Below are 27,410 nucleotides of genomic sequence, written 5' to 3' on the forward strand. Positions count from 1 at the left end.
TCTGACCCCAGGAAGCGCAGTATACAGAGCATCCTGTTATTAGTGGAATTATTGTGGAATTTAATATAAACAGCAGAATAAAAAGTTTGTAATTAAATTCCTCTATCAATGACAGAATTAATCCAGAGCAAGGATGCCAAAAAGGATGACCTTTGGAAGCCTCCGGTAGTCTACAGGCGAGCAAGGCTCATCCAACAGCATCCGGCAGAGGGATGTGGTCAGGTCTTCTGTTCGACAATGGCCCAAGAATCACGGCCAGTTATGCAGGGCGGACGCTCTTCTTAGTCACCTGTATGTATCCACGGCGATGTGAGTGCTACCTTTCCTCAGTGGCTGTACCTTCCATAGTTGGTGACCAGTGGACCACAGTGAGGTGAAGCGTAATGTTATGAGATTGACCAGGCATTGCATAAAAATATATTTCTGTAAACAAGGAGTGGAAACTGCTGCCAAATATGAACTTACATCAAGTCCAAGTATAATAGTGATGGAATGGTGAAAAATAGAGTATGAGCCTACATTGTCCTACAATTAAATGTGATAATATTTGATCCAGTTTTACACTTCAAATATTTTAAAATGGTGAATTTGCCCCTCGATGATGTTTGTAGGATTCCCCACACAGGCTGTGTGTGGATGCGCTCAGACAGTACAGGCCTGCAGGGTGCGCGGTGAGGCCGCGCGGTGAAGCCGCGGAGGATGGCCGCGCGGTGAGGCCGCGGAGGATGGCCGCGCGGTGAGGCCGCGGAGGATGGCCGCGCGGTGAGGCCGCGGAGGATGGCCGCGCGGTGAGGCATTGTGCAGATGCATCTTAACACAGTAGCACAAACAGCAACATGAAATGAGAAATGAAATAATCATTTAAGCAAAATGAAGAAGAAATGCCAGGTAGGGATCTCTGTACCAACTTCTCTTCATTATAAGAGCACAAGTTGTCACCATGTGCTTTAGCTAGATTCCACCTGTTAAAGACCTGTCTGGGCTTTTGGAACATAAGCCCAGTGGAGATGTGATATTGGATACCAAAACCGCTGCCCAGCTCTACAATTGAACTCAGTGTTTTAGACTCCCTCTCTAAACTGGTTAGTCTTTGACTCAGGAAGTGCCAAAAGCCTTGGGAATAAATCCACATGCACATTTACATTGTAGCAGAAGCTGTGAGAATAATTAGCATAGTTTTTTGACATTTCTGACCTGGTTCTCAAACAAAATGCCAGGTATATAGCATGTGTCATCATTTGGTGAGGCTCTCATATTAAACTATCATGCCATGTTTATGGTGGGCGGTCATTGTCTTGGGAGATAATACAAATGTATTTAACCTTATGAACCTTATAAAAACACACTTATCTGTCTTTGGAGTGCCTACCTGCCGTTGATTGTCAGTGTCAGTTGATTAGTATTAATGTTGGCATCATGCTTTGCTCAGAATAGACAAACAAGAAAGACCTTCAGGACAATGAAACTCTTGATCCTCCATTCCATGTTTCCACAGGGACAGATCCACTGGGTTCTGGCAGCAGCGATCAGGAAAGTGTTTTTCAGATGAGTGTCGCGGTGGAAAGGATGAACTTCCCCCTTGAGTATTTTCACAATATGATGACTATTATTTCATAGGGAAAATGCGACTGAGAGCTGAGAGAGTAGAAGTTCAGAGTTTATGTCTCATATTCATGTGTTATAGTTTTATATTATGTCTTTTATTCACTTAAGTTATTCATGTACTGTTAACTGATATCCATCTCATAACACTGCATCATTAATGCAAGACAGGCAAATGTAAGGATGAAACCTGCTGTTTGAACTTTAACAGCGTGAACCCTTTTTAATAAGTAAACAACTGTTCTCTGATAACAGATCTCAAAACTCTCAGCAAGGATGTACAGTACTTTATTAAAATACAATATTGTAAAGATATCATCACACTACAGTATATATGATAATCGTGTATTTATTTAATCTTGTATTTATTTAAATACTGTATTTAAATAAATGTTCAAACAGCTGATTATTGGTGACAGGCATCATTTCTCTCGGCATTTCCACCAGAATTAACACTCCCACACTGATGCTTCTGCTGCCCTGCCTGCTTCCAGCAGATGAGGAACTCATGATGAAATCCAAAGATGTCAGACAGTCTTGTGGTTGTAGCTCCCACCACCCTGGATACTGCACACTTAAAAACAGGGATTTTCTCCAGCAGCATTTGTTAAATTTGGCTTTTGTAACATAATAGAAAGCCAGAGTTCAAATGTAGCTGTAATTCTGAGTGTTTTCCTACATGGTGCACGGCTCACAGTCACAGTGGCAGACAGAGAGATGGAGCCAGTGGGACGCTGTTAGCAGATACTATAACACAGTCTGTACCCACATTGTACTCCTGCAGCAGACACAGATATCAGATATCAGCTGCACAGACTGAGAGCACTGTGGTCTGACATGATACACATGCCAAACGCTATATAGTTTTACAGTCAGTATGATCTCCATAAATTACACTACCAAGAGTACTGTTATTGCATATCAGAGGAGTGTGAGGTGTGTTCTGCTAATTAAGAAGTAACTAAATTAAAGTAATTAATTTGCCTAACTGGGTTCAAATGAGTTGAGTCATTAACAGGTCACTTCAGCCTTTTTGTCGTGGGCCAGTAGGGGGCAGGGTTTCCCCCTGTACCCAACAGGAGAGCAGTGATGGGAGCACTGCGCTGTAGGAGACAGCATCTTTCCAGTGAGATGTTAAACTGTGGTCCTGGCTCTCCCAGGGCAAAGAGCAGGGGCTCCTGGGTGTTCTGGCCCAAGTTCCAACCAGGCTCTTTCAGCCTGGTCAGCTAATGACCCCCAGCTAGAGAAATCACCCCCCCTCAGGTTGTCACTGTAAAGGAAAATTGGTTCTCAATTTTAGAAATAATAATTTCCCTAATTGGAGATGCTCCTGCAGGTGTCTGAGTGGGGCTGAACCTCTCATAAGCCCTTGCCATCTCCGTCAGCCATTGTGAAGCTTTGTGGGACCCCAGGGCCCTACAGGTGCACCCCTTCACCCACAGTCACTGAAACGATATGCAATACATCTCATACACTTTTTCTGAATGATCACTGCCTGGTGTGATTTCAGCTTCACTGAAGGAGGCTGTGTTATACAGAGAGAATGTGAGGATGTGGTCACTGGGGTCACTGGGGTCACTGCTGCGGCTCACTGCTGAGCTGAACCCAGTTCCTCCACCCAACACATCAGGTTTGATTCTGTCCAACACAACACTAAAATGTAAGAATAGCAGTTTTTAAAATGAGTTCTCATTTTGTGTCAGTGAATAAACAGGTGATATTAGCAAAATACACAATCTGCACTGAAATTTCCAATGAACATCTGATGATAAGAGAAAATAAAAACCTTCCCATGAGTGAGTAAATGCACTTACAATGCGATGGTTTCCATTATTAAATCTGAAATAAGTCTCAGACGGCTACCTCCCAGGGCTTCCCCATATCTCTGACAGTACAGACATCAGGAAGGAAGAGAGCTTCTGAGATGTTCTGGCCATAGGGATCTCCTACATGCTGTGTAGCTCCTTGGGAAAAGAAACGAGTAGAACAGTTAGAACAAACATTCATTTCCTCTGAAGACGAGGTGATACAGAGGAGTTAGGGAAGGCATATTGGTCCCATTAATACCAAATCTGTCCAGTGAGATGTATTAAAATTCTAAACAATGTTTTATTATTCCACATTTAAGCATTTGCCCATTAAATTATGGCATCAGTCAACAGATTCATGATGGTAATAATAGGTTTAACTTTACAGTCTGTCATATTTACATTTATAACTGCAAGGAATACCCTTAACATAAGTAATCAATTATCATTTTGGAGAATGAAATAATACTCTGAGGTATTTTTGATTGATTAATAATAATAAAAATGCAAGTTGAAAATCAAATGAAACTGGCTCAGTATTCATTGTGTGTTGCAGGAGTCACTGATCAGCTGACCAGCTGCTCATTGCCAAGCTCTCGGAGATTGGCATCTCTGGGACCGCCAGATCTTTCCAGGTCAACTGGAAAGGCTCCACCTCCACACCCACGCCTCTTACTACAGGTGTCCCCCAGGACTCTGTATTGGGACCCCTCCTCTTCTCTATCTACATCAACTCGCTTGGTTCAGTTATTAACTCACATGGTTTCTCCTAGCACTACTATGCTGATGACACTCAACTACTCTTCTCTTTTCCTCCCTCCACCGCCCAGGTCAATGAAAAGATCTCTGCATGCCTGGCTGACATCTCCAAATGGATGGCCTCCAACCACCTAAAGCTTAACCTGGACAAGACTGATCTACTGTTCATCCCGGCCAAGCCCTCCCCTCTTCCAGAGCTCTCAGTTACTGTTGACGGCACCACAGTAACTTCCTCTACATCTGTGAAGAGCGTGGGCGTTTCCTAACTAATGAGGCTCAAATGGCAAAGATCCACAGTCTATTGGACCTATACCCTGTAGCTGTATAAAGTAGAAAGTACTGTGTCCTCACAGACCTTGCTCTCAGCTGAGAACGGTCTCATTGTGGAACTGTACACATTCTGTCCCCGTACTGTCGCTAATACTTACTGTATGCACTTTTGTACGTCGCTTTGGATAAAAGCGTCTGCTAAATACAGTAAATAAATGTAAATATAAGTGCAAATTGATGTTTTGACGTATTGTGTCCAGCAGGTGGCGGCCTGTTAACTCCAGGGAGGTCAGGCTGGCGTCACGGTGCTGTCGTCATCGCGGCGCTCCAGCCGTGCGGATGTGTGGGTATAATAATGGATCCTGGAAATAAACCCCAGTGCCGTGAAGTGCCGATGACCCTGAGAGGCAGCGAGCTTCTCTCCTAACGCGCTCCTACGCTTCAGCATGGAGGTGCTGCCAAATCCGTTGAACCGCGTAAGTTTGCCCGTTGACGGAGCTGAGTTAGCTTAGCCTGCTTGGATCACGCTGGGGAACAGCATGGAAACAGCTGTGATTGCGGTGCTGGCTGATCGTCTGCCTAAACGGCACAGAAATGAGAAGCACAGTCAGCTCGAATGGCCATCATTAGCCAGTGTTTGTCGTGTTGGCCGACCAGCCAGTTGTTACTAAGCTAACATTAGCTGCACAGATATGAATCATTATTTCTATGAATCCCAGGGCTAAAGCAGACTGCCGAACAGATTCACGCCTAACTGCATCGCTTTGACACTGCCTGCGTGTCCATTCGGCTTGCAGTGGAGATCCTCCAGGGTAACGGGATGTAACTTTCTGTTCCTTCTCTGTTGAGTGGGGGAGCTGCTATAAAGTGTTAACTGCAGTTTGGGTTAACTGTTGTTAGTATGTAAAATATGCTCTAAGTTTTGTTTAGCTGCAAGTTCACTTTAGTGCTCGGTTGACTGCAGAGGACGGATTGGCTGCTGGAGCTATTGGGCGTCATCAGTCTGCACGTGTGGTGCGTAAAGTTTAAACCGAGTGTGTTTTTCCGAGGAAAGCCAGCTGGCTTTCAGAAGGGAGTGACTGCATCATGAGTTGAAAAGCTGCTGTCTCTGCCAGGCGCACCAGTGGGGCAGGAAGGCAGAGCGTCTCCTGGCGGCAGGGGAGTATGAAGAAGCCATTTCCTGCCATGGGGAGGCAGCAGGTTTGCGCTTTACTTTCTTATGATTAACAGGGAAAAATAAGTGACCAAATTAACAGTGTAACCGACTTCCTTCTGCCAAGAGCAGGCAGGGTCAGTAGCCAGGCTCCTTTGTAAGCACTGGCAGGTGAGTTGCAGGCTAGCTTTGCATTGTGGCCGTAGTTACAGCAGCTTGGTTATGTGCACAGTGCACGGCAGGTGATCACCTGGCTGTATTATTACTGTAAATATTATGTGCTGAGGAAGCTTTGAACCTCCAGGGCATTTCTAACCAGTGTCCCTTTCAGCTGGCATAGGAAACCTAAATTAACCTTAACATTAAATTAGTGGGGGACAGGCATCTGCATGAATGTGTCTGTTTATAGATCTGTTGCTCAATGTGGGTGCAGTTGTGCAATACTCCTGCTACATGGAGACTTGTAGTCTGTCTCAGGGGTGGATATTGCTTTATTTTTACATTGTTTATTTAGCAGACACTCTGAGCCAAGAGGACTTACTTTTTAACATGTCACGCATTTGTAGAGCTGAATGTCTCTTGAGTCAGTCCAGGTGAATTGGCCAGGTGAGGATACAGCAGCAGTGGCCGGTAATTGCACCTGAAGGCTGTGTTTTCCAGGCTCAGGCTGCTTCTCCACACAGCTTCCATTAGCAGCTGAATATGATTGTCTTACTGTGTTACAGACCTTCTGATGGAGGCCATGAATCTAACTCCGTGTGAACAGGTATGACACCCCCTGACTGTGGTTACTTTACATCCAGTGAAACATACAGTATTACAGCCACATCAGTTTCACTTTACAGGAAGTATTTTTACCAAAACAAAATTGGATTATTAATTATTTTGAACACAGTGATTATAATTATTTCATCATTCCTCTTCTGACATTTGATTGCCCTTTGCTGTGATTGAATTCATTGATTGGTTATAATTTAGGAAAAATAATATATATGAATATAAAATATAAAATATAAGTTACAGAGGACAGTATATGAAAATATTAACATTACATTACATTATTGTAGTTTAGCAGATGCTTTTATTCAGAATGACTTGCACAGTATCTAATAAAGTAGGATGAAAAGTTACACAAACAGGACACCTGAGTGAGCATCAGAGCCATTCCAAATGTGCTAACACATACCACATGCATGCAAGTAAACCTCCACATGCCCAATTACAGAAAACTCTAAAATACACTGCTACATGTATAATTTCACAAAAGAGGGACAGGTGTGTGTGAGATGCTGTATCCCGCTATGGTGTGTGCTGTGGAAGGTGTGGGTGAGATGCTGTATCCCGCTATGGTGTGTGGTGTGGAAGGTGTGTGTGAGGTGCTGATTTCGCTGTGGTGTGTGCTGTGGAAGGTGTGTGTGAGGTGCTGATTCCGCTATGGTGTGTGCTGTGGAAGGTGTGTGTGAAGTGCTGATTCCGCTGTGGTGTGTGCTGTGGAAGGTGTGTGTGAGGTGCTGATTTCGCTGTGGTGTGTGCTGTGGAAGGTGTGTGTGAGGTGCTGATTTCGCTGTGGTGTGTGCTGTGGAAGGTGTGTGTGAGGTGCTGATTCCGCTGTGGTGTATGGTGTGGGAAGGAGTGGGTGAGATGCTGACTCTGCTGTGCTGTGGAAGGGGTGTGAGATGCTGTCTGTGTGTCTCAGGCTCATCTTTCTCTGGAGCTGCAGAGGAACAGCCACATCACACAGCAGCGGCTGATCCGGGAGCAGCAGAAACGGGCCCGGCGAGAGGCGAAGCCCTGCCCCCTCAGGACCGCTGATGCAGCGGAGCAGGACACGCCCAGCAGCGAGCGTGACACCCCGCTGCACTCCGCGAAGGCTGCCGTCACCCCACTTGCACCCTGCTCTGGAGGCAGGACGCCGAAGGATGACAAGACCCGCCTGGAGGAGCAGCAGACCACCATCGCGCACCTCAGGAAGCTGGTGGACTTCCTCCTGACGGAGAACGAGAAGCTGACCTGCGACAACCTCCGGCTGCAGGCGGAGAATGCCCAACTGAGGAAAGAGCCGTTTGCAGACACGCCCTCGCTGGGGTCCCAGCTGTGGAATCAGCCCCTCCCTGCTCGGGACAGCCAGACCCAGGCAGCTCCAGCACAGCACAGGGAGGACGAGACGACAGAGGACGCTTAACCCAAACTGCAGGCCACAGAGAGTGGCCACCGTGCCGAGGAAGGGCGGAGTGCAAGGGCAGCAGGTGCCGCGGCAACCTGAGGAGGCAGGGCATGAAGGTGTGCGTTTGAGAATGTGCAGGTAGCTGGAGGGGTGAGGTATGGCTGCTGTGAGTACGGAAGTGAAGCTGTGTGTCCAGATAGCGTGGTGTATCATTGGTTTATATCACACAGGCAGTGTGAGAAACAAACACCTCTCTCTGATCCAGTGCATTTCAGTCTGGCACAGTCCTCAGGGTTACAGGATGCAGCGCATTGCTTTATACAGCTGCTGAATGTGCTGTGTAATGAGTCAGGAAAGGGGTCTCAATTAAACCAAATTTAAAGGTGTAAATGACTGATAAGAGCCAATATATTGATACAGTGGTGATGAATATGAGTACTATATGAGGGTAATTTTCAGGTGTTGGAGTTTTACAGAGTAATTCCTTCATGACATTACAGTAGCGCATGATTAAATCGGGATTGATAACTTGCAAAATGATTAAAAATCCACTGCCTCCTTGAAATTTACATAAATATATGAAGTAATCTATCAAATATAGTAGTAAATGTATTTTTTGTATAATGTAAATACATATAGCTAGTAGTGACTAACTGAAAGGATCAGATGATTTAAAGGAATGGACAGGTGTTAGGATAAGGGCCACACACTCTCCTTACACACACACACACACACACACACACACACACATACATATATTCACTTATAATTTTGGGTTTTATTTTGCACATGCATCATTGTGCAGCCTCCCTTCCGCTGTGTCTCTGATGGAGACAGAGCTGCCCTGTGAGGAGATCCACACAATCTGTGAGTTCATCTTTTGCTGTCTTTAGACTGAGAGCTCTGTCTGGTACCACTTTTTTGGGTTTGTTTGTTTGGGGTTTGCCGTACACTTCAGGCAAGATGACAGTATCAGATGTCAAGCTAGGTACCTTCTTTGAAAGGTCACACTTCTTTCTCCACACCTGGCTTGTAAAGGAAACAGAGACTCATTCTTTTTAGTTCATAAAGTAAGATACCAACATTCCCACTCTGGGTCAGCTTTTTCTTGTAACAGTGATGGGAGAGGTGGCAAGATGATACATTTTCACATCATATTATTGCTGCTCAAAACAGAACACTATTGTGGTTATACGGGCTTTAGTCTTACACACTGAAGAAGTGTTTACAGACCTGACCGTTTTTTCTGAACCTGTTAACATCCAGAGGCTGTCAGTGATTTAAACATTGGTGATACTTATCTTAATTTAATCTGACCTTGTGAGTTGCCATTCACATTCATTCATCTTGGCATACATCTTTAGCCAGTGTCACAGGCTGACAGATGTCCCACCTCTTACTTAAATGGAGATTACTTACTGTTAAGGAGAAAAGGGCTTTTTCAGCCAGAGCTGCTTCCCACAGCTGAAACAGTGCAAATGTGGGAGTGAAGGAGAAACCCACAGGGACTGACTCAAAAAGGCTAAAACACCACTGCTTCATGTGAAAGCTGTATTGATTAAACAGTTTATGCTTTGATAGGACGTCCATGGGAGGCTAATGAATTAGTTGTATTGCCGTTATAAGGGGTGAATTTAACATGGAACAGGGAGGTTTTTTTTATATTAAGGGTGTTCTGATTTGTGTGTGTGCGCGTATGTATGTATGTGTGTGTGTGCGTGTGCGTGTGAGTGTGTGTATGTGTGTGTGTGTGTGTGTGTGTGTGTGGTTGCTCGCATGGGAGGCATGAACAGTAACATTGCTAGCAGCAGATTGTGCTTCTTGCTGGATAAATGTTTAGTGGGATGCAGTTGGTAAACCCTTACAAACAACAGATACTGTATATTTATTCAGTGTTTATTAAAAGGTAACCAAATGAGTATTTTTGATAGAAAAGATTACAATCTAAGTGCATGTGTGTCCAGACAGAGGCAGTGCTCATACCCAAAGTCTAGATAAATTTAAATTGGAGCATCAGAGTGTAAAACTTAATTTTTATAAACCAGACAAATTAACAGATGCAATGTAATTTGTTCATGTTTGATCTATAATTTATGAGTTTATCTGATATCAGTGGAATCTTATATAGCTCTAGTGTGTATCAAGGTGTGTTTGAAATACATCTGTACCTGTCAGATCATGCAGATCAAAACTTTTTATGTTTGCATGAAAACACAAAAAGTCCTGCAAGATGGTAGCCTTGATTGGAGGATTGTTTCTGTGAATAACTGGGGAGACACTGCCACAGAGCATGTGACAGTAAAATCCAAACAGTGACAGTGACACTCTGATATTCATGCATTGGGGAAATTATAATAATGGCATGTTTTATTTTAATCTTTAAAATAAAGATGATGTGGAAACGGGAGCAAGGGATGGCATCAGCTTGGCAGTGGATGTATCAGTGGATGTATTTATGAAAAATTTGCAACACTGGGAATTGTATAAATAATCACAATGTTATTTTTTCTGTTTTGAAATATTTCAGATGTCATAACTGTTCATCAAGTGAAACTGATGTTGAGGATGAGCTGAAGTGCCACTCTGTTAGTGATCTGTGTTCAGATGCTGCTTTTTACTGAGAATTCAGAGCAGTATGAACATGAGATAAACCGTAAGCAACATCTCACCTGCTGGACTCTGTTACTCCAAACTTCACTGCACAACACAGACTGATAAATCCATTTTAATTTACAGTCCTTTTAAACTTACACTGATACACCATGGTGTCCCCATCCTCACTCCTGGGTCTTTCTGCAGGACAAAAGGAACGGCAGTGTGGTGGGCTAGGATTGGCTGGTGCCCGGCCAGAGGGGCGGGGCCTGGCTTTTGAGCAAATAATTCAGGTAAATCACTTGCCAAGTCCTCAAAGACATCCCAGAATTCTTTGAGTGTGAGAGTTTGAGAGGTCTCCCTGGTGGTCTGCAAACTCCTGGTTAAATGATTCAGCCTTTCATACGCCAGCCTTTAGTCTCTTATGGACCCCAGACACCAGAACTGCCTAAAAGAAATATCAAAAATGTTAACTAACTTAAACCACCTTCAAAAGAATATGGCTACAGATGTTTCATAAAACAACAAAACAGCACAGGAGAAAAAAATGTCCCATCAATAAAAAAGATACAGCATGAGCGTTATTCATAGAACATAATGATGTTCCATTGATTTATAATTTGCTATACAGTTAAATAGAGGTTGGAAATTCCCTCCCTGCAGATGTATCTGGGCAGCCCACAAACAGGAGTGTCCTGAAATCTGAAAGACCTTAAAGTAACAGCATGAACAGTTGATGTTGATGTACACGCCGCAGAGTGAAAAGGCCGAACAGGGAAATGATGTGGACAGCTGGTGCTGTGCTCATGCCTTTCCACAAATACTCATCTGTACTGGTGCTTTTTTACATCTCAACTCGCCAAAATATCTGGCCCCACAATGCGTGCATGTGTGTGTATATATATATATATATATATGGATAACAGTAAGTGATACTGTTGTCCACGTCAGCAGTCATACTACTGTTTCACATAAACAGACCAGGAGATGCATGTATATAGGGCATAAACAGCATAAGTCTGCGCCTGCGTCCGTGTCTGCATCTGCGTCCGTGTCTGCATCTGTGTCCGTGTCTGCATCTGCGTCCGTGTCTGCGCCTGCGTCCGTGTCCGTGTCTGCATCTGCGCCTGCGTCTGCGCCTGTGCCTGCGTCTGCATCTGCATCTGCGTCCGTGTCTGCGTCTGTGTCCGTGTCTGCGTCCGTGTCCGTGTCTGCGTCTGTGTCCGTGTCTGCGCCTGCGCCTCTCCTGGGCCGGTTTCCCTGCACTCTGCTTTCCGCCTCAGTCCTGCTCAGCCAGATTTGCTCGCTGCGATTTGGTTTTCCGCCATTGTGGCGATGTTGTCATCCAGGATGGCAGGCACTCTTGCTTCTGCCGGTCTGAGCGCCGGAGACATTTTAAAGCACAGATTTCGCATGGCAGACAGTTCCATATTACACAATCTGGCATCAGTTATGAAAACACTGGGAGGAATGATTGGCTGTTGCAGGAGGTTTCCTGGGTGACAGGCAGACCTGGGTGGGGGGTGGGGGGGTGCGGTAGCCAGGGGTGAATGCCGTGTCTGCGTGGGTGTGGTGCTGGGGAGGAGGGCCTGCAGCCAATCACAGCATTGCTGCTCCTCTCTCCCCTCTTAGGGGTGACACACTGCTCTCTGTAGAGCAAGAGGCTCACAGTGTGCAGAATGACCTTTGCTTTTAAAATCTGTAAAAATGATAAAGACATTACACTCTTTTGAACAAGGTAATAAACAAGGTAATAACTGGTTCGTTATTGCATACACATTGAAACAACAGGCTGCTTACATCCCTAATACAGAGCAGAGTTAAAATTCCATTAAAACAAAAACATTCCAGATTTTCAGCATGGAATTTCAGCATTTGTACATTGGATATTAGATCAATCTTCATGCCAGAGGACAGTTATGCTTGACAGTCCTGAGCTGGAACACTGAGTGTATGAAAGCCGTGCAGCTGTGAGCGGCACCACAGCCTGGCTGCTGCCAGCTAAACCTGCCCACTCATCAGGGTCCCGTTCCCGCTCTGACTGCCACCTCGTCCTGCCTTTCCTCTCCTCTTGGGATCTGTGCTCGGCCAGGAAGCACCGGGGCGGAGACGCGGGCGGGGTCAGCTAGCTGTTGGCCTCCTGTTTGAGGGACATTTCTTCCTGTTGAATGTCCAGCTTGCAGAGGGACATCCTGTTGCTGTAACTGAGCCCATAACACCGTCATCATCAGCACCACAGGACCACCACTCCTGCTCCTCTGATCCAAAAGGAGGACATCAGATACAGCTTCATTCCCTAACCACACTAATACTCGTCTATGTCAGAGCTGTGAGAGTCTTTCCTCTGGCTGTACCTGGAACTCTCCATTTGTGGACAGGATTTTGTTGGGCTTCCCACACGTCAGAATACAGAATTTTCTTCATAGATTTTTCACTCAAACAGGAGGTCTCCTCCGAAAGACGCAGCGTCGCCACCACTTCTATACACAGCGCAGTCCCCGCACCGAGCCTACAGAGACATGAGGCAGAGGAGCATATTACATGCGCAGCTTTATACAGGCAGACTGCAGGTGCCTGACTGACCGGGGGGGGGGGGGGGGGGTTCCCTGGTGGAAAAGAGCCAGTTAACCGTAACCCTAACACACACACACACATGCACATACTGTTATTCATGGTTCTACTGTTATGCATTTAATGTATCATTACAAATTAGCTTTGCAATCCCTATCAAACAGTAGTAATAGTAGTAGTAGTAATAATAATAATAATAGTGTTAGCAGTGTTAACAGTATGCTCTTTGATAACATTAAGCTAGAATGTCAGGAGGGTGAGACAATAGTAATGGGGTACTTCAATTACCCTTAAATTAACTGGGAAGCTGTGTCAGGCCAAGGTAAATGTGAAGAAGAGTTTTTGGATGTTGTAAATGACTGTTTTTTGATATGGTCTTGTTACCCAACCCACGAGAGAGAACACAATTCTATATCTGGTTCTGTGTGATAATCCTGATAGAATGTGCAGTACTGAGGTAGGGGAGTGACCTAGTGCAGTTACATTTGAAGTTTTTTGGCAAGTTAGGTGAATAAGTCATTACAGGACAGTTTGAAACAAAAAAGGAAATTATTTAGAAAATACAAGTTGGACAGCTCAGAGAGTAATAAGATTGAATACAGTAATATGCGAGCTCAACTTGCACTAGATGCAAAGAGAAACTCTAAACGCTTCTTTCAATACTACAGTTGTAAAAGGATAGTTAAGGATGAGATAAGAGGTATAAAAAATAAGGATGGGGTTATGGTTTACGATAACAAAGCTATTGCTGATACACTAAACAGTTACTTTGTGGAGAGTTTCACTAGTGAAATGTTTTCGTATATGCCTTCAGGTGCAGTCAGTTCTCAGAGACTTATGGAGGAAATTGATTTAAATGATCCAGAAGTACTAGATAAACTTCAAAAACGTAAAACAAATAGGGCAGCAGGCCCCGATGGAATATATCCAAGAGTTCTCAGGGAACTAGCAGAAGTGGTTTACAAGCCTCTGAAAGTTATTTTTAAGCAACCTCTTAAAACTGGAGAAATGACTGGGAAACATGGCAGTGTAGTACCTATCTACAAGAAAGGAGACCGGACTGATCCAGGAAATTATATGCCCCTCAGCTTAATTTGTATCATATGTAAATTACTGGAATCCATCATTAGGGACAATTTGGAATTATTCCCTGAACAAAATGGTATTTTAAATGATAACCAGCATGGTTTTCGCAGAGGGAGGTCATGCTACAGTGTGTTTACTCAAACCAAGCTTTTGATATTATCTATTTGGACTTTCAAAAGGCATTTGACAAAGTACAGCATGAGAGGCTCATAGTGAAAGTGAAATCTGTCGGTAAAAGCACTCGTTCCGAGTGTAGACTGAACGCTACGGCCCGGGTTCGATCCCGGCCGTGTCACTAGCCAACAGTGACCGGGAGCTCACAGGCAGAGCGCATTGGCTTCATTCCGCCGGGGATAGGGGTGGGTACGTCAGCAGGGGCTTCAGTCCCATTAGCAACAGCAACCCCTGCTGGTCGATCAGGTGCCTGTGGTCCACATGCCAAAGCTGCATATGAAATGTCTTCCTCCGACTCATCTCTGTGCTAGCTCATGTCTGTGCTCATCTCTGTGTTAGCTTAGCTTGTGGACCGCGGGGCGAAAAGAACCAGTGGCTGACATCATGTGTCTCGGAGGAGGGAACGTGCTTGTCCACGCTCTCTCGGATTGGCAGTGGGGGTTGTGCAATGGGACTGAACATCCATGACAAATTGGGCATTCCAAAAAAAAATTCGGGGAATTGACCATTTCAAATTGGGGAGAAAATGGAAAAATTAAGAAAAAAAAAAGAAATCTGCAAGAATTACAGGAGCTATCACTGAGTGGGTTCGAAGTTGGTTGTCTAATAGAAAGCAGACTGTGGGAGGAATTGTATCAGAGCAGGGTCCTGTACAAAGTGGAGTCCCGCAGGGATCAGTGTTTGGGCCTTTGCTATTCCTTACACACATAAATGATCTTGATGCAGAGGTTAGTAGTAAAATAGTAAAATTTGCAGATGATACAAAACTGGGGGGTCTAGCCAACAGTATAGAATGAACTAAGGTAATACAGGAAGACCTAAACAGCATCCAAAAGTGGGCAGATACCTGGCAGATGACATTCAATTTAACTAAACATAAAGTCTTGCATGTGGGAAATAAGAACCTTAGACAAGACTACTTCATGGGGAGAAAAAAACTAGAATGTGCTTTGTGTTTGAAAAAGACTTGGGATTAATAGTTGACCCAGGCTTAACTGGATCTAGGCAGTGTGCAGTAGCTGTGAAAAAGGCCAACATAATGCTGGGATATATGGCCAAAATTATTGATTATAAATCTAAGGAGGTTATATTGAAATTATACAATGCTTTAGTCAGACCTCACTTGGAATATTGTGTGCAGTTCTGGGCACCACACTATAAGAAAGATATTGAGGCTCTTGAAAAAGTTCAAAGAAGGGCAATTAAATCCTGGCATGAAATATAAAAGCTATGAGGAAAGACTCAAGTTACTTAACCTATTAAGACTAAGCGAGAGGAGGCTTAGGGGTGATTTAATAGAGGTTTTTAAATTTATAAAAGGACTCAATAAGGCTAACTACAATACATTTTTAGGGTGAGTTCAGTCTGTAGAACAAGGGGACATAAATTGAAACTAAGAGTAAGTTTCGCACTGACATAAGGAAGTATTATTTTACACAAAGAGTTATCAATAAATGGAATAGGTTGCCAGGTCATGTAGTGATGCAGAGCCTGTCATGGGGGTGAGTGGGACACAAACGCGGACCACGGGATTTTCAGGTTCCAGGCGTTTATTGAAATCGGCAGGCAGTTCGTATGACCAGAGACAGGCAGGGTTCGAAAAACAGAGAAGCAGTCCGGGGGCGAATCCAGGGTCGGGAATCGGGGCAGACAGGGTCAGGAACCAGGCAGGTGAGTAGTCAGGGGATCGAGTCCAGGTGGCAGGCAGGATCAGCAAGGGGGCAATTACTCAGGAAAACTACAGCAGGGACGAGACAGGTAGAAACACTGAAACGAACTAGCAACAAGACAGAGACACGCAGGGAAGATATAGGGCTGGGGTGACGAGGAGGTGGGATGCAGGTGGGCAGGCAGGCAGGTGAAGGCGATGAGGAAATCAGGCGGGCGGAGACCGGGCAGGGAGCGGGGCGGGGCTAGAACACAAGGAAAACAAAAACACCACAGCTAAGGAGGCGGAGCTCTGACAGAGACCCTTGCTGTGTTCAAGTCCAGACTTGATGCAGTTTTGGATTGTCTTTAAAATGGTGAGCTTAGTTGGGCCGAATGGCCTGTTCTTGCCATAATGGGGCAATTGCTCTGTCACCTAGCTTAGTTGCGCTTTAGAACTGTGCTACTTAAACCGGAGTATCACGAGTTTAACGCGCAGCTGCGTGTTAAGATAAATGTGATTGCTGTGTAACAACACGCACGGGTTCAGCTGATTAGCAGTTAAACTGTCTAGAAAGCGGAAGTTGGAGATCTGCCCAGAACCAGAGCCCGTCTATATAGATATTCTCTGACAGAATATAGAGTTAACAAGAATGCCACCTAATGACATAATTAAGGATTCTTTGCGAGTTGGATCCTCTAATAAAGAATCCCTGAATAAAGAATGCACTACTTAGATTAAGCGTATTTTGTCTGTCTTTGTGATTAGAAAAAAAACAGCCTGCAATTTTACGAAGAAGATGTAGAGTTATCTCTGCAAACCTTAATTGTAGGACTATATAAGGAGATATGCCTATATAGCTTTTATTTCACACAGTCAAAGTAAGTGACGACATAGGCCTACATGGGGGCAGAAATTAACAAAACATTACTACAGTTTGTGTGTAGGATGTGATGTAGGTCTCATTCTGCAAATGAGATGGTTTAGTCTCCCCTTAAACCACCTCAGGGTCAGGTTTAAGCAAATACGCACAAAAAGTGACCTCTAGTGGCTGATATGAAATTTCTTGAAGACACAGCAACGGCTGAACCTCAGCAGTAGTTTAAACCACCGATGACACAGCAATGGGGCTTAAGAAGCCATGTGACTTCCTTAAAACCGTGTTAAACTCTAAACCGCAGCTAAGCTAACGACAGAGCAATTGCCCCAATATGTTCTTATGTTCTAATAATAATAAAATAACAACAACAACAACAACAACAACAATAATAATAATAATAATAATAATAATAATAATAGTAATAATAATAATAATAATAGTGAAGAAGAATAAATACTTTATGGCCCTCTAACAGGGAAGACTATTCGCTAATCTTTTCGTGCAGCGTTTCTCAACCCTCTCCTGGAGTACCCCCTGCCCTGCATGTTTTAGATCTCTCCCTGCTCCAGCACAACTGATTCAAATGATCAGTTTGTTATTAGGCAGCTTCAGGAATTCATAACGAGTTGATCATTTGAATCAGCTATGCTGGAGCAGGGAGAGATCTAAAACATACAGGATAAAGGGTCCTCCAGGAAAGGTTTGGGAAACGCAGATTTAGTGTATTACTATCCTGCTGTTAATATCCATAAACACATTTCGAGCGGAGCTGATGCGGGTTACATTGTTTCATTTGGGCGTAACACTTCCGAGTGAAATACGAGTAAAATGATTTAATGTAACCAATAAAATACGAGCATTTAGTTTTAATGTAGCCAATGAAATACACGAAATGCGTTTGAAGGTAGCCAATGTTGGCAATGCATAGACGTAAACACGCCCAGTTAACCAATCACAACACTTCCGAGTGAAACATAAGTAAAACGTTTTAATGTAACCAATAATAACAGGACATAGATGTAAACACGCCTGATGAACCAATCAGATTGCGGAATGGCGCTGTGACGCGGCGCTGGGAGCAGGCTGGTACGGGCAGAGGACGGGCAGGTAGCGCTAGCGCAGTTAGCGCCGCTAGCGAGTCGCATGGAGAAACAAGCCAAAAGATAAAGAGTTCGGAGCCGCCGCTGCCCTGGGTCCGGAAAATGCCATTTAGCCGCTAGTCCTGCACGATCGCGCTGCCAGTCCTCTGCATTTCCAGTTTAGTGTTTGGCTGCCTGCTAAAGCTGTTTAAAGCCCTTTGTTTTCGGCCCGGTCCGGGACGGAGCTGCGGGAAAATGGTGTCGTGGATCATCTCCAGAGCCGTGGTGTAAGTAAAATTGTGACGGCGCCTAATTTTATTTTTGTGCCTTTAATTACATTTTTACTCTATTTACTTTCTTCTCTAACGCGGTCTCTCAGATTGACAATAGCTTGAGTTAGTTAGCCAGCCAGCTGGCGAAGGGAACCAGGTCAAAGCTGCTGGCTCGTTAGCCTGCAGGGGAGTTAGGTGCGGACAGGTAACGGTGCCGAGTCTGATGGCCAGCGCGGTTTGAGTGCGTTAGTTTGCGGGCGATCGGTAGATGTAGCTGCAGCGGCAGTGAAATGAGGGAGCAGAGTTAGCTGGTAGGCTAACGACAGCGCATTGGCCCAGGCCAGCTAGCATTGCTAAAGTTAGGTAATATTATTAACGTTAACGTTACCTTAAATGCGCAAATTTAGCTTGCTAGCCACCTAACATTAGTTTACTCAGTAGTTTAATGGGGTAATTAGGTTGTTCTCTGGCTAGCTATGTTGTGTAGATGGTAACGTTACGTTAAATTGCTAAGTTACTTGGATAATGACAGGTAGAATGTGATCGCGAAGCTAAAGCATGCGGAAATTCACGGCTTGATCCTCACCATGTGTTTTGACTGGGCTGTTTGTTTCGGTCATGGGTTCTAAACCATTAGCTGGTTAGGATGCGCAGTTTGACTGTCTTTATTTTTGCGCGGTAAATGTGTCTTATGAATGAAGTCAGTGTAACATTCACAGCATTCCAGAGAAACTGCATTATTTGCCTAGCAGTAACTTCAGTGCCTGTAAGTAACTTCAGTGGTCTGCATGTTTACATATCGTGCTGGTTGTGTTACTGAAGGTGTTGGGATTAAATCACTGATCCAGCAGGGTAGAACACTGATCTAAAACTTTGGCCTCAGGATATTGTTCATGTGTTTTCATAGCCGTTATGTCCTGGCATTAAAGATATCTTCCTTTCAATTCACAGGCTTGTCTTTGGAACATTGTACCCTGCGTATTACTCCTACAAAGCAGTCAAAACCAAGAATGTAAAAGAATATGTAAGTATAACAGCAGTTTGATTGTTGTGATTTAATTCTACCAAGGACAGGGTGTGTAGGTCAGGCAGGGTTTGCTCCTCACTGCTCTCAGGCACCTGTGGGAAATTCGGGATATTTAACCTTTTTCAGACCTTTTGGAGCCCTAATCTAGCCCCTTTGGATGTAGAGTTTGCAGAGAGATTGCATTTTTCAGTTTTTGGCTGAAGAAATGTTGAAACTTCAGAATGAAAAGGCAGACAGCAGCTGTAAGGTGGTGAAGGGGGTTAGTAACTCAGATATGTTGTATAAATTACAACATGTTAACAACCAACCCCATTGGGAATGAGGGCTAAAACACTTACATCAATATAGTTGATTTTTCCCCTCCATGGAAAACTGCATTAAATCCAGGAACTCCGAGGTGCAAACTCATCTCGATGTCAGGCAGTTATGCATGTAGTTGCTTTTTATTGTTATCATGTCATCCTGTGTCCTGACTCTTAATGGTTGTACTGACTGGCAGCGGTAGCTGGGTGTGCTTGAATGAAATGATATGAAAACACCTGGGTGAATCCTGGTGATAGTGTATTTGATTGAACAGTTTAATTTTACAATAGAAGTGGGCTTCGGAAACAAATTAAAGACTCCTGCAGTAGGTTATACCGTCTTCCATTTCAGGTGAATAAGAGGCAATGAGCAGTGGTATCTGGTGAATTTCCTCACATGTGGGTGATGGGATTCCTCATGCTTCTGTTAGGCTGGTGCATGGGGTCCCTCTCCAGAAAACGGGTTTCAGAAGTTCACTGCCAGACTGACACTGTGAGCAGCTGTAACTCACTGTGCCCTGACTCCCGCCGTGGGCAGTAGTGAGCTGGGTTTGGTGTGTCGGGACAGCTTTGTACTGATAAGCTGTCTGGGATTGATAAACACAGGATATCTAACAACAACAAAGTTACCAAACAGCACTTCTTGACTGTCCTGTTTCTGGAGCAGGTTCACAGACTTGTTCTAGCTCCGAATCCATGGCTGCCTGACAGTATATATCACAGGCCTTCTTTTCTCTGACTTCAGGGTTTGTGGTAGGTTGCTGGAAACCAGAGAGCAGCATTAGGATGCAGTCTGTTGGGTTTAGCTCTTGCAGCCCTGAAGTGCAGTAAGGCCTGTGGGCTTCTCCACATGTTGAAGGCTGTAGATACAGATGCATGGATCTGTGCTGACCTGAGATCAGCTGGCAAAGCTGAACTGGGACATGAAGGATCTGCAAAGTGAGCTCCACTTGGCTGCTTGCTGTTCTGTAAAGGTAAAAGGTGGATGAACTCTCCTGGTGGGCATTAGATTGAGGTTTACACTGCAGGGGTGAGTTCCATGGAGCTCCACACACTGCAGTTTGCCAGTCATTGGCTGTAGAGGAGCTTCACGGCACCGTCTATCATTGCATCGTATTCATTCTGACCTTCTGTCAGCTGTAGTTCCAGGGGCCTGGGCAGCTTGCTTTCCTTACCCACCATGGTTGGCTGGCTGTCAGTGTAAATGAGGGCTTGGCTCTCAGCTGCCATCCCTGGGTAGAATGATCAGAAAGGTGTGGGTGGGAATGAGGACTCTGACAGTATAATTAAAAAGTAAGGTGGATTAACACCAGCTGCTTTTACTCCATCATATCAATATCAGAGGACATTTGTGCTATTTGGCCCATTGAAAAACCCCCCCCCTTTGTGGTTTGGACTTGTGCCTCTCCCCCTTTTCGGGAAGCTTCCATGCACTAATGTTCCCTTACCTGTCCCTGTCATGGCTGCAGGTTCGCTGGATGATGTATTGGATTGTCTTTGCGCTCTTCACTGTGGTGGAAACCATTGCAGACCTCTCAATATCCTGGTAGGATTTATGGCCGTAAACATGACTTTGTGCACATTTACAGACAGGATGCTCTTTCCCAAAATGGTCTGTTTGAAATGCCAAACAAATGTTTGCCTTCAGTCAGTCTTCTGGTGCCTTAAATTATGAAATCTGGGAAACGATCCGTTCTCGGTTAAACTGCTGTTTAGAAGAATAGGTTAATGTCATTATGTTGCTGTGATTAATGATGTCTTATTGCATGGCTTTCTCTCTGAAGGTTTCCTCTCTATTATGAAATAAAGATCGCCTTTGTGATCTGGCTGCTGTCTCCCTACACCAGAGGAGCCAGTCTGCTCTACAGGAAGTTTCTGCATCCTCTTCTGTCTTCAAAGGAAAGGGTTGGTCTCTGTGCTCTGTCGCATTCTTACTGTTAACCCCTGCGTGAATGTTCATTCAGTGTAGCTAGTCCGGCACTATCTGCAGATAAGGCCTTTATTTTCAGATACGAAATTCATTTCACTCGCCTGCTCCTGTTTTTCTTAAAATGTTATAGGTCATTGAATATGTGATATAATGTGATCATTTTTTGGAGCTACATGCAGCTCCACGCATGGACATGTTACCCATTAGTAATGAACTGTTGACTTGTTTTGGAAGGAAATTGATGACTGCATCATTCAGGCCAAAGAGCGCAGCTATGAAACCATGGTGAACTTCGGCAGACAGGGCCTCAGCATCGCAGCCACTGCAGCCGTCACCGCGGCTGTCAAGGCAAGCACAGCATGTGTGTGTGTGTGTGTATGTATGTTTCTGCCCTATGGGGCATTTAACTCACACGTGAGAAGGTAGGAAAAGCTTTGACACAGTCTTACGTAACTCCTGGGGCCCTGAGAGGGCTCATTTTAAAAATAATTCATGCCCATAAATTACACTTCCAAAGCCTCTTTTTACTTCTTAGGCCCCTGATTTCAAGCCCTCAGTATCTTCCCTGAAATTACTGTTCTGAATCCCAGTTTAATCTGAACTCTTCATTCACTGAATAGAGCTCTCATTTTCATGTCATACCCTTAAATTATTCCTAAGTGTCCTTGTTTAAACTGGTAATGTAAGGGTAAGTATTATTAAACTGAGGGTTGAAATTAGTAATCTAAGAGTACTAATGAATAAATGGAGGATTATAAACAGTAATGTGAGAGTATGGGTTAGGTTTCTAAATGATTTATATTGACATTTTGTTGCTTTGACAGTTTACAGACTCTGCATGCATGAACCCAGAGCAGCGAAGCAGGAGTTTCCCTGCAGTGCTGAGAGGCTGATGCTTCATTCAGGCTGACACATAGGCGGCTCTGAAAGCTGCTGTATTATGCTGGTGCTGTGTGTTTATTTCGGCCCAAATCAGAGTCAGGCCGATTCTGAGTGTTTCAGAAGAGAACAGCCTTTCAGAAGAGAACAGGCTGTAGCTTCAGCCTCCGTCAGCTCGTGCACTGTCTTTGCAGAGCCTTTGTTCTGTCCCCTCATCCTCCTCTTTCTGCTCCTAACTCTGGTGTCACTCTCTCTTTCACCCTTATTGAAATCTGTCCTGTAGAGGCTCTGCGCTCCGTGCATCTGCTGTCTGCTCTGAGGTAAAGGCACAGAGGAAACAGCATGGGGACATTTCATACCAGCTGCATTGTGTTTGTGTTACTGTACTGAATGAAGGACGACATCGTGGGCCTCAAACAGACATCTCATAATGAATTCCACTTCATCCAACCCTTCTGTTCCATTTTCAATTGATTGTGAAAGAAATATGAAGGAGGAAGCTAGTCAAAATTCATGTTTCTGTGGTGTACAACATCAAATTCATACATCCAGTTTTGTGTACACTGAATATCTCTTTCCTGCAGTTCTTCCAGCGGTAAACCACTTATTTATATAATGGGGTGTATGTACCATCTTGACTTCATACTGTTGAGTTCCTATAGAAGCAGTGAATCTGGATATCTGGACCGAATATCTCTTTCCTGCAGTTTTTCCAGCGATAAACAACTTATTTATATAATGGGGTGTATCTACCATCTTGACTTCATACTGTTGAGTTCCTAAGCAATGAATCTGCCAGTCATATCAGCAGAAGGACTGGATTTTGGAACTTTTTTGGAACATGTTGTACTAGGAATCGAAGCACTCAGTGGTAGATCTAAGTGATTCATACATTACATTCCCAGTTTTGACTGGCTTTCTCCTGTAAGCCCAGTTTTTATTGACAGTTTGAAGTGTTACCCATCCTAATAAGAACAATATGATATTGAGGTTTTTTTCCATTGTGTCCATTTTACACAAGTCAGGAACTAGAGAACAGCATCAGTGTGAATATGAAATGCAAATGTAAAAGATCTCTGAGATGGACAATTTGGTTTCTTTTTTTGCATGATGTAACCTATATGTAAAAGTGTAAAAATGAAAGTAAAGCAATCCCAGCATGCTGAGCAGCGTGTTGTGTGGTATTTGAAGGAACTTGGTGGCATGCGTGTGATGTGTCTCTGCAGGGGCAGGGTGCCATTTCAGAGCGTCTGAAGAGTCTAAGCATGCACGACCTAACCCAGATCCCCGCGGACGATGCGGCCAGCCAGCCCTACGCCGGCTTCGCCAACCCCAGCAGGAAGGCCCACGGCGCGGAAGTTTCCGGTATGCTGCCCGTCCTGTGATGCCGCCTGCCTGAAACGACTCCCAGCTTTCTGCACTTGCTGTTTGAGAGTATCGGGCCTCGGTCTCTGCATTCGCACTCCTCTCAGACTGGTCTCGCTCGGGCTGGTTCCTCTGGGTTTGTTTGACTGAGGTTTGATCATGATTCAGCCCAAAACCTTTAGATAAGCAGGCAGACACACCTCTGCATTTGTGGGAAACTGAGAGTCGACATCATCTATTTCACATCTTTTGTCCAAAAACCCCTTTTATTCTATGTATGGTAGACTGTTGGCTGAGAAGTTGCAGTTTGTAGAGATCATAGCAAACTTTCTTTCATATATGTAATGATGACCAATTCAAAACATGTAAGATCTATATGGCTGTAGAGAGGAGAGATGGAAGCATCTTTATTCTTTATACTAGTGATGAATTCCAGCATGTTTAGTGTTGTTACTGTATCATCTCTGATTGCAGCAGCAGGGAAACTCGGGTTTATATGTGTTAGACTCAGTACTGCTCTGAGGATGCTAAATATCTGTCTCCTGAATGAATGAATGGCTCAGGTTCTGCTGTGGCCCAGCTGTGAAATAATGCAGAATTATCACTGGCATTTTATCTTCAGTCCTTCTTCCGAAAGTCTTATCAATCATCCTGTTCAAATTTAACATCCTAAACCATCTGTATGAAATTTCAGCCTGTAATACATAGTCATGATCATGCTGAAAACATCCTAGTGGAATGAAATGGCTGTTTCGTTTCTTATTAAACAAAAGCTCTGACAAATTCAAAAATGTTTGTAACCTGATGGAAAGAAACTGTTAAATGGGTTCTCCTTCCTTCAGTTTTGAAAGACTTTGGTGTGTAAAGTATCTTTAAGAAGCTTAGCTGAATTTGCTTGGTGGTGGTAGAAAGTTTTAACCAAAAACAGACATGGGGATGTGGATGTGGGCGGCAGTGTAGCATAGTGGTTAAGGAGCAGGACTCGTAACCGAAAGGTTGCCGGTTCGATCCCCGCTGGGACACTGCTGCTGTATCCTTGGGCAAGGTACTTAACCCACAATTGCCTCAGTAAAATATCCAGCTGTATAAATGGATAACATTGTAAAGAACTGTAACCTGTAACCTTTGGATAAAAGCGTCTGCCAAATGAATAAATGTAAATGTAAATGTGGAGCCAAGGAGAGGAAAAGGGTTCAGCTACTCCGTTTTGGGACGTATGCCCTCTAGTCGAGAGTTTCAGATTACACCTATCCCTGCCTGTCAGAATGCACTGGGAAGCCATGGAGAGGATGCTTCCTGTCTCTGCCTCCTGTGATCAGAATTCAAAGTCTAGACCCTGACAGTGTTCAGTTTGTCACTCAATATTTCACCTAACTTCAGTCTAACTCTGTGCTTGGTTATATTTCATTGTCACTGTGCAGGATGGTATGTGCAATTTATTTTGCCAGTTGTCTTCCAGTTTCTGGATCGTATTCAGATCATCTCATGCTCCTAATACCCTCCAGACTGTTTGGAATTGCAGAGTCTTATCAGAGTCTTGTGTGCTCTTGTGGGTTCTTGGGTTGCTACACAGATACATGTTGCAGTTCCACTTGTTATTGTCTGTACTCAATGCTGATTTTAGTTCAAAATGATTCTCTTATGTGGCACTTATCTTTGTGGTGCAGTGAGCTGAGGGTCAGGTGTGTGTTTCAGAGCACTACCCTTACGAGCAGGACATTACTGGGCAGCCGGAGGACGACATGGACGGGACGTTCTCTGAGGACGAGGCCGTCACTCAGCGCGGCCTGCGGAGGTCGCAGAGTGTCAAGATCACACGCTCCAAAGCACGCAAAGAGGTGAGTCTCCCACAGCCCGAAAACGGCCCCGCCCGGGCGTCTTTTTAACCTGTGAAAACACAAATTCATTATTATTCATTTATCATTGATTCATTATTATTGATAGTTGTGTGTGTCCTCTTTACAATGTATGTGTTGTAACTGGTAGAGAATTTAAACATGCTCAGTAAATATGCATTCAACACATTTAAGAAATCTATCAGTTATGGTTGAGAGTGAACACAGCACATTTTCATACAGATACATGACTGTTGGTGGATTTTGCTGGCATTGATTGAGACTGTCTGGCCTGGTCAGGATACTGTGTTTGACTGTTTAATGTCTGCAGCCTCGCTATGGATCCCTGAAGTTAAAACCGAAGCGTCGACCAGCCCTGAATGCGGTGAACTACGACCCCTGAACTTTTGAAAACTCCGCCCCAGCTACTGGTTTTAATAAGTACAGTATTTGTATGAAGTGGATTTGTATGTAACAGTTCACATGTTGTGGAATGGTTAAGGGTCCTCTTAGTTTCAAAGCTTATCATGGAAGTTTTAACGAAACTGCAATAACACTGTGCGTCTTTTTTAATCATGAAACACTAAATATTTTACATGCTTTTAAGGTGCCTCACAAAACACCAGATTTGGCTGCAGTAACGTTTACCGCCTGTTTACAAATTTTCCATGTGTGATTTTAGCATGTTGCTTGTTCTTACAACACGCTTGACAAAACACTCCAAAAACAGGTGACCCAAAGTGTCCTCTATTTGGTAAATTGTAGAAAAAGAAGGAAGTAATAAAGTATGTTTGTGTCAGATATAAGGTTAAGTAGTCTTGCAAGAAATGCTACTTCATTATGTTTCAGTGGGCACATGGACAGGACAGCAAGGATACCCCTCTTTTGCACTCCTGTGTGGTAGTTTGTGACTCTGCTGTTTCTTAGCCTGTCATCTCAAAGTGGAATGTATTCTTCTCTGGAAAAGAGAACCATGAGTTAAAGACCAAAGTTCACATCTCTAGCAAAAAGCTTGGCTTATTTAGAAGAAATATACAAAGATATGTGCGAATCAAGTGAGTGTTGCATTCTTCATAAAACTTGAATATTCATAAATAAAGTTGTGTGAATGCTGAAACTTTGAATTCCTAGCATGTTATGGCTTTGTTCACATACGCATCCATTATCACTGAATTCACATGACTGGGATTTGACCTTCGCCAGTTTTACACTGAAGAAGTGACTCTTTCTGCGGCAGTGTAGAAGCCTGTCACTGGTGATGTAGAAAGCATTCGGAGAATGTGTCACCTGACTTAGTGTATTTGAGGTGAATCGTTCACAGTCTGAGGGCCAGACGGGTGTGGAGCTGCTGTGGGAACCGCTGCTAAAAAGTAAAAAAATTAACTTCAGTCAAATTAGTGAACTCTTCCTCTTGTTGAGGAAGACAGTAAAAGTAAATAATTATCTAAATTATAGTGATTTATTAATACTTGTATTCACAGCTGTATTATATTATGTGCTGTGCAAACTGCTGTCATCCTGCCATGTGTCTGAGTTTTCAGAAGTGTTCTCTGAATAACATGGACAAATGCTGCCAAGTTATCTTGTGAGCTGCTTTGATCAAATGTCAAATGCTTCATGTACCTGTAGAGTATATAGTACTGTTTTAACTATATGCATGGAATAGCCTGTCATACACCATAAACTGCTCCTTCTACTTTGCTTAAAACTGGCTTTATTAATTGAAATGCGCTAAAGGGTCGTAGCCCCATCCCCCCCCCCCCCCCCCCATTATCCTATTTTTTTAACATGCAGTACACTCTGAGTGTTTGACAAGTTTTTTCTCTCAAAACAACTAATATCACACATACTGGAGATAGTAATTGAAGCCGGTTGAGTTTAGATTCCCCTGTGGAAGACCCCGTTGCGCACAGGCTGCCCGGGTTGCTCTGTGTCAATGCGTGGTAGACACATGGTGGCTGCTGTGAACCGGGCTCCGCGGGGGAGTGTGTGAGTGTGTCCGTGTGAGAGAGAA

The 27,410-nt window shown here is 44.0% G+C and overlaps 2 protein-coding genes across 2 annotated transcripts; both read left to right on the forward strand.

Annotated features, from left to right (window-relative positions):
• Positions 1 to 4,773: 4,773 nt before the first annotated feature.
• Positions 4,774 to 9,467, forward strand: LOC118790098 (nuclear receptor-binding factor 2-like). The gene is made up of 4 exons (XM_036546920.1): positions 4,774 to 4,915; positions 5,555 to 5,639; positions 6,318 to 6,358; positions 7,289 to 9,467. The coding sequence occupies exons 1-4, from the start codon at positions 4,886 to 4,888 to the stop codon at positions 7,772 to 7,774; spliced, it is 642 nt and encodes a 213-aa protein (XP_036402813.1). The 5' UTR covers positions 4,774 to 4,885; the 3' UTR covers positions 7,775 to 9,467.
• An 8,314-nt stretch (positions 9,468 to 17,781) lies between these two features.
• On the forward strand, positions 17,782 to 26,457 carry reep3a (receptor accessory protein 3a). Its single transcript, XM_036547433.1, has 8 exons — positions 17,782 to 18,073; positions 19,010 to 19,082; positions 20,857 to 20,933; positions 21,172 to 21,292; positions 21,552 to 21,665; positions 23,423 to 23,561; positions 25,257 to 25,399; positions 25,728 to 26,457. Exons 1-8 carry the CDS (start codon positions 18,042 to 18,044, stop codon positions 25,797 to 25,799), a joined length of 771 nt encoding a protein of 256 aa, XP_036403326.1. The 5' UTR covers positions 17,782 to 18,041; the 3' UTR covers positions 25,800 to 26,457.
• Positions 26,458 to 27,410: the final 953 nt, after the last annotated feature.

Source organism: Megalops cyprinoides, chromosome 15 (assembly GCF_013368585.1).
Source record: "Megalops cyprinoides isolate fMegCyp1 chromosome 15, fMegCyp1.pri, whole genome shotgun sequence".
NCBI lineage: Eukaryota > Metazoa > Chordata > Actinopteri > Elopiformes > Megalopidae > Megalops > Megalops cyprinoides.

Coding starts and splice junctions, on each gene's coding strand:
- reep3a (XM_036547433.1), top strand. CDS start 18,042: ATGGTGTCGTGGATCATCTCCAGAGCCGTGGT. Junction 18,074..19,009: donor ATCATCTCCAGAGCCGTGGT/GTAAGTAAAATT, acceptor TTCAATTCACAG/GCTTGTCTTTGGAACATTGT. Junction 25,400..25,727: donor GCTCCAAAGCACGCAAAGAG/GTGAGTCTCCCA, acceptor TAATGTCTGCAG/CCTCGCTATGGATCCCTGAA.
- LOC118790098 (XM_036546920.1), top strand. CDS start 4,886: ATGGAGGTGCTGCCAAATCCGTTGAACCGC. Junction 4,916..5,554: donor TGCCAAATCCGTTGAACCGC/GTAAGTTTGCCC, acceptor TGTCTCTGCCAG/GCGCACCAGTGGGGCAGGAA. Junction 6,359..7,288: donor ATCTAACTCCGTGTGAACAG/GTATGACACCCC, acceptor TGTGTGTCTCAG/GCTCATCTTTCTCTGGAGCT.